This window comes from Seriola aureovittata, chromosome 2, assembly GCF_021018895.1.
Source record: "Seriola aureovittata isolate HTS-2021-v1 ecotype China chromosome 2, ASM2101889v1, whole genome shotgun sequence".
In the NCBI taxonomy this organism is placed as follows: domain Eukaryota; kingdom Metazoa; phylum Chordata; class Actinopteri; order Carangiformes; family Carangidae; genus Seriola; species Seriola aureovittata.
In genome coordinates this window covers 27,688,526-27,703,944 of record NC_079365.1, presented here as the reverse complement: position 1 = coordinate 27,703,944, position 15,419 = coordinate 27,688,526, and the positions used below count along the sequence as shown (strand labels likewise).

Sequence of the window (15,419 nt, the reverse complement as noted above, 5' to 3'; positions counted from 1 at the left end):
AAAACAAACCCTGGGTCGTGTTGTTTTTGTTTCACATTGCTGAGTTTAGTGATAAACTCAGTGATTTAGTGTGATAAAAACATGGGCTTCCTGTGAAGACTGTATTAACCTCTATACACTGGAATTGAGTTCCCAGCTGGAGGCTCATTGCCGTCTACGGGGTCGTACAGTACGGTCCACATTACTGATAGAGCATGGATGGCGGAGCTGAGGTGAAAAGGTTAGAGAAATAAACATTTTCTGCTCCTCTGAAAGAATTTCAGTGTTGAATTTCTCAGATGTTTGTGAGTTTGATTTGTCACATACACATGGACCACGCTGAGATGAAGGACTGTGATATTACAGCCTGGGCGGAGCCAGGGATTTAAAGGTCCCATGTTGTATGAACTGAGATTTCTATCTCTTTTTTTATTATAAAGCAGGTCTAAGTTCTTTACTGTGAAAGTATCAAAGCGCTCAGTCAACAGAGAAATGCACACAGCATGTATTCAAAAACTGTGCCTTAAGATGAGCCGTCAAGACTTCTGTAACTTTGTAATGTCACAGCAAAGCAGTCACCTCTCTCTGCCACGCCCCAAGCCCCGCCCACCTGCAACCACCATCCAACCTTGCACCATTTTGTGTGTTTACCTGAAATCTGCTATAGTTTTATTCAATTACTAAGAAAAGAGTCGGCCAGTCAAAGGACAGCGTCAGTGCCTCTCTTCTGATTGGCTCACCGACCTGGCTTACCTTGTTACTTGAGTTCCAGAGAGAAGCCTGGGAGAGGAGATGTAAAACTACATTGAGATGGTTTTTAGTTCTTAAAACTATAAATATATCTTCTAATGGCTCAACACTTCAAATAAAACACTGGAAGAGTGTAAAATATGGGACCTTTAAAAGTCGGGGCTGACTCTTCTAGTTTGTGGGCCTATGGTATTTAAAGATATGAACAAGGCTGTGTGGATGTGCAGCCTTTAAATTCAAAAGATCTACATCAGTGTTAAAAAACATTCAGCACTCTATTCCCCTTCCATTTCCTCTCTTTAATAATTAGATAAAACTTTTTTTTTTAACAGTTTGACAAAATCATACATTCTGTATCTGCTTGTTCCAGCATTTTCATAAAGACACGACACTGTATCACAATTCTTCTGTGGTGTTAACAATCTTCAAACTTCAAATTGTCCCTGTGATTCAAGTGTTTTATTTATGTTTAGGTCCAGTTTCATTAATGTTGCATGTGAGAGCCTGAGCTGAGAAAAGGTTTTAATTGCATTCAAAAAACATCAAGCTTTGGTGCAAAAGAGCTCCTGAAAACAAGAGTATGTGACCTGATGACCTCAGCTTATCCACACTCACTCCCACAAACTGCAGGCTTGCCCTGAAGAGCCTTTTGTAACTGGCATAATATCTGATCTAATTTGTGATACAAGGAAGACTGAAAAACCTCTGACCCCGCTGGTTTTACCCTTGTCTCACTGTAATGACAGCCGACACCCTTAAAGGCCAAACTCTTGAAGTTGGTGTCGGAAGGTTTGTGAACGGCTCAGAAAGTTGATTTGCATAACTGCTCTTACAAATCTGTGTGAAGTAATCATTGGATTTAAATGTGTCTGACCAGGACTTCCTCTTATTCACCTGGGTGCTATAGCAGCCTTTTAAAATGGCAAATCAAAATGTTTCTAGTTGTAGTAGCACCGTGGCTCTGTGGATAGAAATGACTGACTTCATTGAATGGATTGTCATGAGATTTTGAACATGGACGTGCTCGAGGCATTAGACCAGCTCTGCATTACTGGCAAGCTTTTGTCTAGAATTGTAATCATCATTGAATAAAAATGATTCAGTCAAAGTGGATTGTGGGTCAGGAAACGTCGGCTCAGAGATCAGCAGGCTGATGACTCACCGTGTTGACAGACCAGTTAGTTGGCATGCCACTCATAATGCCACTGAAACATGAGGATATTAATGGAGATTTATAAAAGTATAATTGAATTCATGAAGCAGAGGATTGTGGGTCTCAGTCTCTGTTTTTTTTTTTTCCAAAGTAAGAGCATCAAATAAGAAAAGACGTCTAATTCAAAAGTGAAATCCTTTCCATACGTCACAGTGTTTTACACAGGTTCACTGCAGTGATGGAGGATAGTTTACTTCCACCTACAACTCAGGTTCATCTATAGTGAAATGTTCATCATGCATGTAGTTTGGATTCACTACTCTAGAATGTGAATCAGTAAAGGACAACGCCTTTGCACCCAACTGAGTTCTGGCAAATGGTGCATGTTGAGCAAAGTAAAGTTTAAAAAAAAAAAAAAAAAACCTGCACATTTTTTGTGCAGTTGAGTGACATTTATTGAAACTAGCAACGTCTCAGTCTGGAACTCTAACAGTCTTTTTCCTCGTACTTTTAAGATGGCTGAGAGCAGAAATGTAGGTGATTTCATGAAATGTCAGGCGAGAGAGAGAGAGCGAGAGAGAGAGAAGCAGAGCTCTCTTTCTTCTGGCGCTCCATTAAAGCCTGCTGCGTTTTCCCCTCTTTTAGGTTCTTCAATTGCCGGAACTTTTACTGCGACTTTTAACTTTTTTGACAAGACTCTCAGAAAAACCTTTTTGAGGATGTTTTTTTAACGGTTACAGTCATTGACAGTAAAATCAATAAATAACCCTTTTTTCCTTCAGAACAGGGAATACATGAAGTTCAGGAAGTGATATGGTCTGTAAATTCCAGTATATTAATGTTGCCCTTTGGTCTGTGCCTCCTCAGGTGGAATCTGTATAGCTCAGTCACTGAAGATCCCTCATGACCACAAACCCTCTGACTTTGATAAAATCATCCGCCTGCTGCTGGACACTCGGTACGCCAGGGCAGTCATCCTGTTCGCTTCTGATGAGGACATCAGGTAAGTGAACACGTTTTCTTTAACACCATCCACTTTAATGTTTAATGTCATATGTAAGATATTCAGGTTATGTTAAATGTTGTGTGTGTTTTTTGGGTTATTGTTTTTTTTTGGTTTTTCTTTTGGCTGCATTTCCTGTTTTCATGAAGCCGACACACAAAACTGATGCACCCCTTGGTTTTGCATTAATTTGACTTCTGTTGAATGCCTTTTTTTTCCCCTATTGCCTTTTTTTTGCTATTGCTACATAGCCACTGTTAGCATTAACAGCTGTTTATTTACCTAGAAGAAACGCTGCAAGTTCGGCATCAAACTTCATTCTTTTACTCACCAACAGCTGTCTCCAGCAGTGGAAACCAAGGCCAATGTTAACTCTTGTCTCTATCATGTGTTTTCTTCTACTGAAGTTAGCATGCTAACCAGTTAGCCCCAGCCCATTTTGTAATATAGCGACTCACTGCAGCCTCCAATCTGTCCTGAAGTAGCTACATGTTCAGTTCTGCACCATGAATACAACTGTTGTCATAGACAGAAACACACATACGCACAGCATGTGACTCACTGATGGCGTATGTTTGAATGCAGGGGGATCCTGAATGCCAGTAAGCGATCTGACCAGGTTGGTCACTTCATGTGGATTGGCTCTGACAGCTGGGGGGCCAAAAACAGTCCCATCCACCAGCTGGAGGATGCTGCCGTCGGAGCCGTCACCATACTGCCAAAGAGAGCCACCATCAGCGGTAAGTTCCTTTACACATCGTCCTCTTTTCTGATTGAGCAGAAAAAAATCATCAGTGAGAACACTCGCTCAATTTCTCAGTTTCCTGCAACAAAATTGAATAAAAACCCTTTTGATGATGATGTATGATCATCATCCTGCCAGAGAGCCAGCATCAGCACTACTGTATCTGCTGTGCTTCAATATCACAGTCAGTCCCAAAGATTTTATCAGACCTTCCATAATCAAGCATGAAGAGAAGAAGTTGTCCCTCTATCCCTGTATGATCTGTCCTCTTCCATGTTGGCGCTCGATCTGATTCAGTCAATAAGTATCATCTGCCCATGTCTGACCAGGATCATTGCTGTATGTGATGTGGGGATTCAGTTACGGTGACGTTGAAGCAGCTGAAGTACAATATCTTTCTACAAATGGCCGACTGCTTGAGTGGGTGGGAAAGAAGTTGCAGTGGTTCTCTTCAAAGGTTACTTTTTGTTCACATTTAGTCTTGTTATAGTCAAGAATAAAACAAGGTTCTCAATTTTAATTTCATCATAGTTTTTGTTTTGTGGAATTGCCTTTGGGTGGCTTTGGCTCAGGAGGGAGACCCAGTCGCCCCCTGATGCATTAATGAATTCATTCATTCAAATCAGGAATAGAATACACATAACAGTGGGTGAAAATGGGACACCCCAGCAAGCTTCAGAAGGTCGGTGGTTCGGCACGTCTTTGTTGTTGAACTGTGTCTCATATGCAGCCAGATGTTGAGCATTTGTAAGATTAAAGATTAAAATGGTCATCCGTAAATGCCTGATGTGAACATAAAATCAGAAACATAATGAAATCTGTCCATAGGGGGTGTAGCCATCCAGAAACAGGCCAAACCACCACCAAGTGCAAAAGTGACAGATTGTTGTTTTACTGGGATGATGTGCTGGACTATACCAGCTGCTTGCTGCTCTTGTATCTGTGAGACATGGCCGAATAAAGAGTGGAATTGACCTTCATCTAACTCCTTGCTTTAAAGATAATAAGTGTATTTCCCACATTGTCAAAAGGTTCCTTTAACTGTTGAAGTAATCGACATTACAGTATGAATACTGAGCCACTGCAGTTTTGATTTGTTTTGACTCCTCCACCTCCAGAATCTCGAAACGTCGCAGAAAGGCAGCGCACAAAAAGCTGACACCCTGTCTGACTTTTTTGTTTTCAAGCTTCACTTCACAAACTGCAGACGTGTGAATTCTGAACAAACCAAATGCGAGGCGCACCAAAATAAACTTTTCATTCACAGTTCGATAGTTTTTTTGAGTGTCTCTTTGTGCATGTGCGTAATGCGTCACTCTAAATTGCATCAATGAAAATGAGAGAAACAAACTAAGTTCACTCCTTGGCTTGAAGTGTAAAAAACATGAAGTTGTAGGGTGGGATTTTTCTTCTGGACGCTTGTAAAACAGCAACATAATTTTTACACTAATGTTAATAATGCATGAGCCTTAGAGGAGCTGGTAGGTGGATTGAGTTTCCTTTGGACAGAGCCAGGCTACCCAGTCTTTATGCTAAGCTAAGATAACCAGCTGCTTGTCCTATTGATCTTTGCCCACAATGCTGAACCATGCAGATTACTAAATTTCAGGAAGTACTGTCTCTCCCCCTCTGACAGCTCTGACAACATAAAGATGCACAAAATGCTGATCGGGAAACGTAAGTCACGGTGAGGGAGGCTGACGGTACTGTCTGCCTTCTTCATGCCGATGACAGCCGTTACATTGAGATGCATTAGTATTACAGCGTTGTACGGTAACTACCAACAAGTTGGAGCATGACAAAGATGTTGACAAAGGTTTAAAACTGTGTTTGTTGTTGCCAGTTCTAAGAGTTTTAACTTCAAATAAAACATGAATCCTTTGTTCTTTTCTTATTTTTCTTGATGACACAAACACTGCAGTGAGAAGCTTAATGGGAAGCAACCAAATCTGATTTTCTTTTCTGGACTCTAAATCCTCCCGCACACATAGGAAAGCTTCTGTAATCTTATTGCCAGTGTTTTAGCTGCTGCATCAATTTCTGACCTTTTCTTTCCCCCGAAAACATTTTAAGTGGCATGCAGTGCATCTTCAAAAACACATGTTCTGTCAGTAGATGCAAACTTTAGGAGAGGAAGTCGGTGTGAGTGCAACCTTGGTTGGTGCCCTAATAAACATCGTCTCCTTCAATGTGCTCTTTTGTCCCCTATTTTTCTGACAAATTATTTATGGAAATGGAGATTTTCTGGGCATAACGACAGTAGGAGAATACTGGGGCGTGACGGGCAGTCTGGGTTACTCAGGTATGAGGGAAGCAGACTCTAGCGGTGGGAGGGAGAGTCATGGTCAGATTAACCTGCTGCAGGGCCCTTATGCACTCCTCATTCCTCCCACTCTCTGAGCATTGTCTACAGTTATTTTTATGCATGAGTATTACCAAGAACCACACGCTGTGTGCTAATTTGATTAGATACAAACTAGGTTCATGAATATGCACCATGTCAGCACAAGACTGATAATGAAGGTCTTTAACCTGCTTTAGAAATACATTGAGCTTGGTTCAACCTAACTAAGGTGGCAGCTAACAATGATTTTCACTATTGATTCATCTGCAGATTATATCCTCCATTACAATGGGTGTAGCCAATTCAGTTTAATGCATCCATTCACACTGATGAAACATATACAACAAAACCACTAAGAGGCAGCGAAGCAGAACCCACCCGAAGGCCCTCCCTATTGCGCTGCTTGTAATAAACCCTTGGAGCTCCTTGTCTAGTTTTCTTGTAAACAAACCAAAGTTGAAGTTTACATTCTTTTTTTTCACCATAACTGAATTTGTTTCTTTCCTTATTAAATATTGGCAATTTTCTTCATTACTAGGTCGCAGTTTCTTCCTCCCTGCCTTTATTTGTTACCATGCCACTACTGAACTAAATATAACTATATTTATAAATATAACTATTTCATTTATAGATTTATTTGCAATATAATTGACTATATAGTTTATAACTAAACTACTATAGATCAGTAGTTGAAACCACGGCAGCAATGTGTATCTCATCACCTGCATGTGTATCTTCATACAAGAGATCTAACAAACTTCCCACTCATAAACACATACATGTAAGCTACATGTATATAACACGAAGGAGCTATTTGTAAGTTTTGCTATTGCTACATAGCAAACGTAAGCATTAACAGCTGTTTACTTACCAGTCTAGAAGAAACTTCATTCCTCTACTTGCCAAGAGCTGTCTCCTGTGGTGGAAAGCAAAACCCTTGTTCTGATTCTATTTCTATCACTTTTCCTCTAGGCTACTTAAGTTAGCAAGCTCCAGCTAGATTGGGCCCTGCCGGCCTGTCTTGTCACTTTCCGATACCGAGTCACTGTAGTATCCAGTCTGCCCTGAAGAAGTAGCTGCTCAGAGGGCATATTATAACCTGTTGTATCATGAACGCAATGACAGCTGGAGCTTTTGGAAAGACTGGCAAGTAAACAGCTGTTAATGCTAACACCGGCTATGTAGCAATAGCAAAACTTACAAATAGCTCATTTAAATGCTGATATGACAGCTTTAATGACACTAGATTGATTTGGTGTGTTTAGAAATGAACACTGTCTAAAAATGATGCAGAGGTCTGGTGGCTTCAGCAGGTTAGAAGAATGAAAACGTACCTGTTTTTCTCTTATCACAATGTGATATCACACAGGCCTACATGTTAAAAAAGAAAAAAAAATGCACTGTGTCTGGTTCAGCATAAATCAAAAACTCATTTCAGATCTCCTGTGAGTTTGATCCAAACTGAAAAGGTCAGATTTCTTTTTATTGTTTTCTCAGACCCCAGAAAATTTATGTCCAGCTCCAGTGTTTGTCATGTAAATGTAAATCTGAGCTGCCTGTCTGAACACAGCCCTGGTACAGTCGCTGTTAATTACTGAAACCGAACCCGAAAGAGAGGGATGGAGCGAGAGAAAGGTGGGACATATGGGATGGAGGATGAAAAACATGGGATGAACAAAAGAGAGATGAGAAAATATTATAGAGCAAAGTTAAAGAAAGAAAGAAAGAGAGAAAGAGAGAGGTGGAGAGAGAGCTAAAAATGAGGCTATGGGCTGAGGGAAGTTTTGCTTCTGCGGCAGAGGACACCTGCTGAGTCTGCAGCCTCCAGCTGAGATGGATCCACTTCCCACAGTCAATTACACCCTCTAATCTGCAAAACTCAGGCATTTGATGTCAGACCTCTGAGAAACCGCTAAACCAATGCACAGTACAAAGCCAGAAAGAGGAGTTAAGACTAAACATGAACATACCAAGTTGGTCACAAATAAATATATAGCTGGATTTATGTTACAGCTGCAGGCTGTAGCACCGTCTTTACCGTACGCATATGACAGTGGTGTCGATCTGACTGTCAGAGAAACATCAAACTTTTTCTTTAACTGTGCAACTAATCCACATTACAGTATAAATATGATTGATCGGTCACAAAGCGCCTGTGTAGCTGCATCTAGGAAGCTGGAATGATTTGTTCTGACTCCTTCAGAATCATGACCTCTCGGGGTGGCAGCGTCTCAAACCGTGACCCCGTGTGACTTTTGTTTTCAAGCCTCACTTCACAAATTCGTGTCAGTTTGAACAAAGACTAAACTCATCTAAAATGCACCAAAGCAAAAGCAAACTTTCCCCTCTGCAGCTGCAGTCCAGAGAAAAAAAGCGACTGTGGGTCTGATTTTCTTAGGCAGAGGGGAATGAGGAGAGAAGCCTGCCTACACATCACCCCTCCACCCCCACCCCCCACCCCTCGCCATCCTCTTTTGTTTTGAATTCAGAGCTGGTGGGTTCAGTGTACCCGTGTGTGTGCGTGCGGCTGATAGGAGAGTGTGGATTTTAATCTGCCTCTATGTTTAAAACATGATCAGTATCCGCCAAGATGGATGTCCTCCTGCACACATTTGCCTGAGAAGGCAGGAAATGACTGGGAGCTCAAAGTTGGCACAGAGAACAGACACATTCTTTATATTATGTATGAAAGGTATGAAACTTTTCACGGCTGTAGACTTCAGATGCACTTATGAACAAAGAAACGTGTATTTGAGTCAGAACAGAGCCTATATATTACTACTTATATATTTATACTGCTCTTTTTAAAATGTATTCTCTGTGCATTGTGCAGTCACCCAGGTGTCTCGCCATCTGTTTGCTTTGATAACTGAGCAGTTTATTTTTGGATATAAGAGAAAAAAATTGCAGAATGATATACAGTAATCTCATACAAATTCCTCACAGGAGATGCAGCAGGAATAAAAACATTTTACAAAGAAAATATATATAGAATATGATAGACAAATTATATGATACTGTTGTTTCCCGGTTTGATATTCCTCCAAACAATGATCCCCTCAGTGTGACAGGGCTACACATTATAAATGATGCTTTATAATTACAGATTATTTATCACGCGCCGCTGCCTCTGCAGTCTGCATCTCTGTTATTTATCTGTTTCAGCTGTTGCAACAATCCTGTAATGTGGCATTAGCAAGTGCATTGGAGAGGTTGTTATGTCCAGGACAGCCAGTGTAGGATTCACACTTACTACTGCAACAGTTCAGTAGTAATTTAGTTCAACAGCCTTTTACTCATCAATCCCACATCTCCACGTTTTGCTTTTTTTTTAAAATGTATTTATTTATTTATTTTGAGCGAGAGAGAGAGAGATACTTGAACTGTTCAGCTGTATTCACACAGCTGAAGAGTTCAAACTGCTTCAAACTTGTTGTCTTCCTGCCAAATTTATAACAGTCTCCTGCAAACGTTGCCTCAGTGCAGCTCTTCTCTTCTCACATGTAAAACCACTTCTCACCCAGTGTTCAAATTACAGGGGAAGCCAGGGGGCATTTTAACTACCCCCAAAACACACCTGAGCTTTCTCAAAAGCAACAAAACGTTTGATGGGAGTCCTTGAAAAATAACATTTCTAAAGCTACAATGAATGATTTAAGAAATTCATAAAGACCTCCATCCCTCCACCACAGGGTAATTTGAACCCAAGTGTGAAGTGTCCACAGTGGTGATCCACTGAAAATGGTCTGAAACTAAGTAAAAACACATCTTGTTCATCTGAAAATCAATACAAAGTGATTCTGAGTGACCAGTGAGTGGTCACAGTGGCTGCAGCCCCAGGAACATGAGGGGGTCATTGGATGCTTTGAGGAGTATGAAAATCATGTGAATCATATGTTGTGGCCTTTACAGTCACCCGATCGAGACCCAGCTGAACTCCTATGGGAGATGTTGGACCGACGTGTTGGACTCTCTCCACCTCCAGCATCCAAACACCCAATGAGGGAAATATCTTTAGGAAGAATGGTGTGAACTCCTCAGGTAGAGTTCAGAGACTTGAGCCTTGTTCAGACCTGGTATTAACATCCGTCTCGGGTGATCCGATCACATGTGAACAGCTCTAAGTTCAGGTGTGAACGCACCCAAGACAAATCTATCACTTAGACCACATCGCGAGCTGGTCTGGGACACATGTGCCCACGTTCTTCTAGCAGTGTGAACGCACATGCGTCCTGGGCCACATTGAAGGACCAACTACTCTGATGTCCTCTGGCACAGTCTGATGAGACCCGCCACAGCTTCACAATGAGCTGAAAATATTTGACCATTTCAAAACGGAGAAAAAAAAAATATTTCACTGTAGAGCTGTGAGCAGCGCAATGATTCGCTCAACCCCTCCATGCCCCTCTCTCTCGCTCTCTCTCGCTCACACACACACAAGCAAATTGACAACAGACCCGTCGGATTGGCTAAAAGCAACAATGCATGCATATTTATTTCCATATAAAGCGGGGAAGTAAAAATCCAATCACAAGTGGTCACTCCAGACACGTGGAGACACATTTGAAAGCCAGGTGTGAACTGATGTACTTAGAGCTGACCACTTGTGATTGGATCACTGAAGACGCAGGTCTGAACAGGGCCTTGGAGAATCAATGCCAAGGAGCACTGAAGTTGTTTTTACTAAGACACTTTATATTGGTTTTTCCTTTGTCATTCGTCTGTATGTTGAAGACCGTTTAAAAAGGTTTTTTTTTTTTTTTCATCTGTGTTCTTATGTCCCCACTACTTTTCCTCACAAAGTGATGCCCTTGATAATAGATAACAGTGGGAAATGCCCTTCATGGTTAAGATAATGTATGCGGCCCTTGGGTATTTGTCTCACTTGCAGGCTTGTGTGTAGCCCTGCGTTACTGGCAGTGTGTGGATGTCTGCGTGGCTGTTTCCTGGAGTACTTAACTAATTCAGTGGGAATGCTCTCCGGCAGCCTGTCACTATGTATTCTTTAGGCCGGGGTGTGAGACTGAACACTGATCTGACAAACGGCAAAGAGACGGGAGGAGGAGACGCTCAGCCGCTGACACTGATCATGCTAATCATCCTTTCGCATGCTTCACACCAAAGTATTTGTCTTCTTTTCCTCTCTGCTTGTCTTTTTCTTTCTTATTTCCTTCTTTGTCACTTGTTGGGTGCACTCATTCAACCACACTTCGTCCTGTTTCTTTATCTCCGTCTGCGCTGAAAATGTCCCCCCACATCTCCGCCTTCCCCTACAGTCTCCTCTGGGTACTTTGAGAAAGCGATGACCTTTTTGCTCTTCCATTTGCTGATGCGACTTAGAGGATCCCTAATAGTGACAGCTGCAGTATACCACGATGTGTAGATATAAAACATCATAAAACATACTATATATTTATATCTTCTTTAATAACTCACAAAATGCCTTCAGAGAAACAGAAAATGACCACAGAGACACACACCTCTATAAAGAGGCATAATATGAACGCAAAATGACAACAAAGTGACTCCAAACGACCACAGAGACACTCAAACCAATTGTCCATGACAGATGGCTATTTGTAGTTGAACATGGCAGCTATTAAAATACCCATAGGTCGTTTGTGCAGCAGGTTGTTATGACCCATAGTTACGTTTTGTTGTTAGGCGACATCTAGTGTCCGTAGTACTTATGACAGCAGCAATGGAAAGTCCATTTAAAATTAGCAGTTTATTTTGCAACTTTCACGTTGTTTCTTTTATTCATGACCATTCGACAAAGTTAAGCACATTGTTATTATTGTAACCATGGCAACAAAGATTGTGTCAAATGTTGAGGCAGTTCTTGTTTGAACCAAAACCACTACCATTTACTAAACCTAACCAAGTAGTTTTTGTGCCGAAACCTTTATGGTTGTTTGGGTTGAATGACTCGATGATTAAATGGTATTATTTGATAACAGTGTAACTATTAATAATGTACAGTTTATTATTGCCAAGATTAAGGTTTTTTAAATTGGAGTATTAACACATTTTCTACTCATTTTAAAACTGTGAGTAAAATCATAAACTATTCAGCGGTCCTTGTCGGGGATATAAAGAAAAAACAAGGTGAAATGATGAAAGAAAAAATCAGAAACCAGTACAAGTACAAGAGAGGCTGCATGCCCAAGTTTGTCGAAGGAGCCCGAAGAGCATGATGGCACTCTCTCTGTGTATTTAGCATCATTTCTTGTAGATTGTTTGTTCAAATGCCATGAAAATATGAATTTCACACCTTATTTTGGACGATGGTGTATCCCCACCGTCACGTTCGTTGAGATAAGCCTCGGGTGAAGCTTATTAATTCTGTCCAAGAAAGCGTTTATCACTTGTTTTCTTTTTTTTTTGTGTGCTTCAACATGTCTGCATCTCTTCCTCGAGCCCCCGTGTGAAACCACTTTCACCTCACAAGCCTCTACTTTCTTTTCAAATTAAGGATTAGTCTTATCTTAAATAAGGGCATTAAGTGACTTTTTCCAATTGTTTTCCCCACTCAAGGCACAGCTAAATAAGGGCTGCTAATTGACTTTTTTTTCTTGTTTACTGGCTCTGGTCCTGGCAGCAGTTTTGGCTGTTACATGAGCCCTTGGCAGTTAGTTTTAATTTTGACCATTAGAGTCAGAGCTTGGCTCCAGTTTTAGCTGTGACCCTCGGTGGCTTCTGTTTGTTTGGCTACTTGTTTTCTGTAGCTTTTGGACAATTCAGTCCAGCAGAGAAGAAATGTGTCTGACCAGGAAACATTTTATTCCATGTGAGATTTCAAAACACAGATTGTCCAAATGGAAGCAAGAACTCATAATCCAACAGCAGGTGATTATTTTCTTGAGGTAGCTTCTCTGAAGTGGCATTACTATGCACATACACACTACGGTGTAACACCAAACCTTCTATCTAAATTTGAGGAGGTCCACTAAGGCCTTCAGGGCCTGCTGTGATGTCATAATCGTAGGTTTTTTGAGGAACGTAATGCTATCTAGCTAGACTGCGTCTGTTGGGAACCGAGGAGAGTGACATTGACACTGGCCCTGTTTAGAACTTCCACTCACTTAATCTGTATTCCACTATATAGTGAATCAGCCATTTTTTAGCGCTGTTCGAACCTTCAACTGTAAATTTTCTCCACTTTATAGATCACTACAAAAATGGCGCGAAACACACCAAAATCAAGCCAGACCATCATGCATTGCTTCTTGTCTTGTTAAAGTCCTGCAGAAGAAGAAGTAATCTTGCTAACGTGCTAGGCGCTAATTTTAGCTGCTAGCTAATGTGATTTTATTACCCGTCACCCAGAGTGCCTGGCGAGTACAATCCTCCTCAGACGTCTCAACAGTTGTTGTTAAAACACCGGTCAAGATCACATACGAAAACAACCCTAACTTACAAAAACAGGATAAAGATTCCTCTGTAGACACAAATTAAAACCTGCACATCTTGTAACATAGCATGTATTTTAATGTTTCCGACATATGTGATGCAGATTGTCTTGCATTTATTTATGAAATTATGTAGCAATTTAATATCCGTGTAATATGTCAACTGCTGTCTGCACTTATCCCTTAGTGAGTCTTCTATGTCGCAACCAAGCTGACAGTCCAAACACAGCCACTGTGGCTGATTTCATTCATTTCGTTGGTGAAGTTCTCAAGATAAAAAAGAAATATCTGAAAGGGAGAGACCAAGACTGAAGCTCAAAGGGCTCACACAAGCATCACCTGCTGTGCGAGGTGCTTTACCAAAGCTAACTATGACCGCTCCAGCTGGCTGGCGGCAAAGTGCAGAAAAAACAGACTGTTGTGTTCATCATCTCAGAAAGTTGTCTATGGAATACTTTTGGTTTTGGCGGTCTGAAAACTTTAACCAAGGCAGCCGACAAACACCAGAGCTGTGGTTCAGTTAAAGACTTCTAGTGGACTTAGAGCTGAGCAGAGGAGAAGAGAAACAACATGCACAAAGAGAAGGTGGTGAAGAATCAGGAGATATTGAAGTGTCTCATCGACTGTGAGGTGTTTTTTGGGGACAGCGGGAGTTGCCCTTTAAAGGATACAACAAACGCATTGATTTGTTGAATCAAATCAATGATGCTGACCTACCTTAACTCTTGGCCACAGTTCCTGTTTTTACCAGCGCATCTTCAGAACGATCTCACCAGATGAACTGAATGTATTACTTCATCTGAAGAAAACGAACAGACTGCTCGAGGAAGTGATCGATTGTTTCATCAGAGAGGAACGAAGGGTGTATTTTGTTTTCAGGTGACTGTTGAGTTCTGCAGAGTTAATTATCTATAGGGTTGATTAAGATTTCTGGGGCCAATGATCAAATCAGCTGCTGTGAGGTACTATATGGCCTAATTTCTATCTCTCAGAAAATCTTACCTTTAGTTTTACAGGTGTGTGTGTGTGTGTGTGTGTGTGTGTGTGTGTGTGTGTGTGTGTGTGTGTGTGTGTGTGTGTGTGTGTGTGTGTGCGTGTGCGTGTGTGTGTGGGGTGCGGTCATCAATCTGATCTTTGAAGACTCAGAGCAAGACCCTACAGTCTGTTACTGTATGTGATTATGCACTAAAAGTATCTGTGTTTGGATGTATATCAGAACTTGTTGGAAATCATCTGGACTGCCTCATTTTCAGAGTTGTTGACAGAAAATACCAAAGAGCATAATACTTGAGCCATGTACCAGAAATAATACGTAAAATATGATTTGTTTTTGAACCCCACCTTCCAAATATGAAAGAGAAAGTTTAACCTGAGTGTAAATAAAAGCTGAGTGACTGTTGGAAAAGAAAATTTAATAAGAACTGGAGGTTTAAATGGTGGCATGCTTCTTCAGAAACAATATGAGGAGACCCAGATGAATGATCTGACAAAATGTTGACAAAAAGCAGGCCAGAGTGATTATTTAGGCCTTATTGCATTTCTCATAAAAACTGACTGCATGTCGTGGGAGGAGGGACAGTTGAAGTGTCTGGGATTTTAAAGTCAGAATAAACATCCCGCCGCTTTGGTTGCAACTCCTTGAATTATTTACTGGATTATAAATTATAAGAGGCACTTTTGTTAATATTCTTTCTAAACAAATTTATGGATGTTAATATTTAAGTGGATCCTGACACCACTTAAAGTGTGTGTTCTGCTGATACGAGCAGGGTTTGTGACTGAGTTATGACTGATGAATAAGAATCATTTGGAGTCTGTTCATATCTGCTCACATCGCAGTAATATGTGCATTTATGTGCTAACATGCACATGTGAACACAGAGGTGGACACACCCTGTGATGAGAACCTGGCATACATATGCAGAGGTGTTTTCTGCTTAAAATTCTACATGTCTCCATCTTTTCTCTCAGGCACAGTCCTGAAACTTGTAAATTAACTCTGCTGTAAAACTCACAGAGCACAGGATCTGTAG

General features: G+C 41.0%; 1 protein-coding gene across 3 annotated transcripts in view; it reads left to right on the top strand.

Moving 5' to 3' along the window:
* LOC130162002 (metabotropic glutamate receptor 7) overlaps nt 1–15,419 on the top strand; it is a 264,569-nt gene that overhangs the window by 135,157 nt on the left and 113,993 nt on the right. For all 3 annotated transcript variants that reach the window (XM_056365422.1, XM_056365431.1, XM_056365440.1), the window contains exons 3-4: nt 2,750–2,885; nt 3,471–3,625. In XM_056365422.1, coding sequence (XP_056221397.1) covers nt 2,750–2,885; nt 3,471–3,625 — 291 coding nt within the window. The remainder of the gene's footprint in view (nt 1–2,749; nt 2,886–3,470; nt 3,626–15,419) is intronic.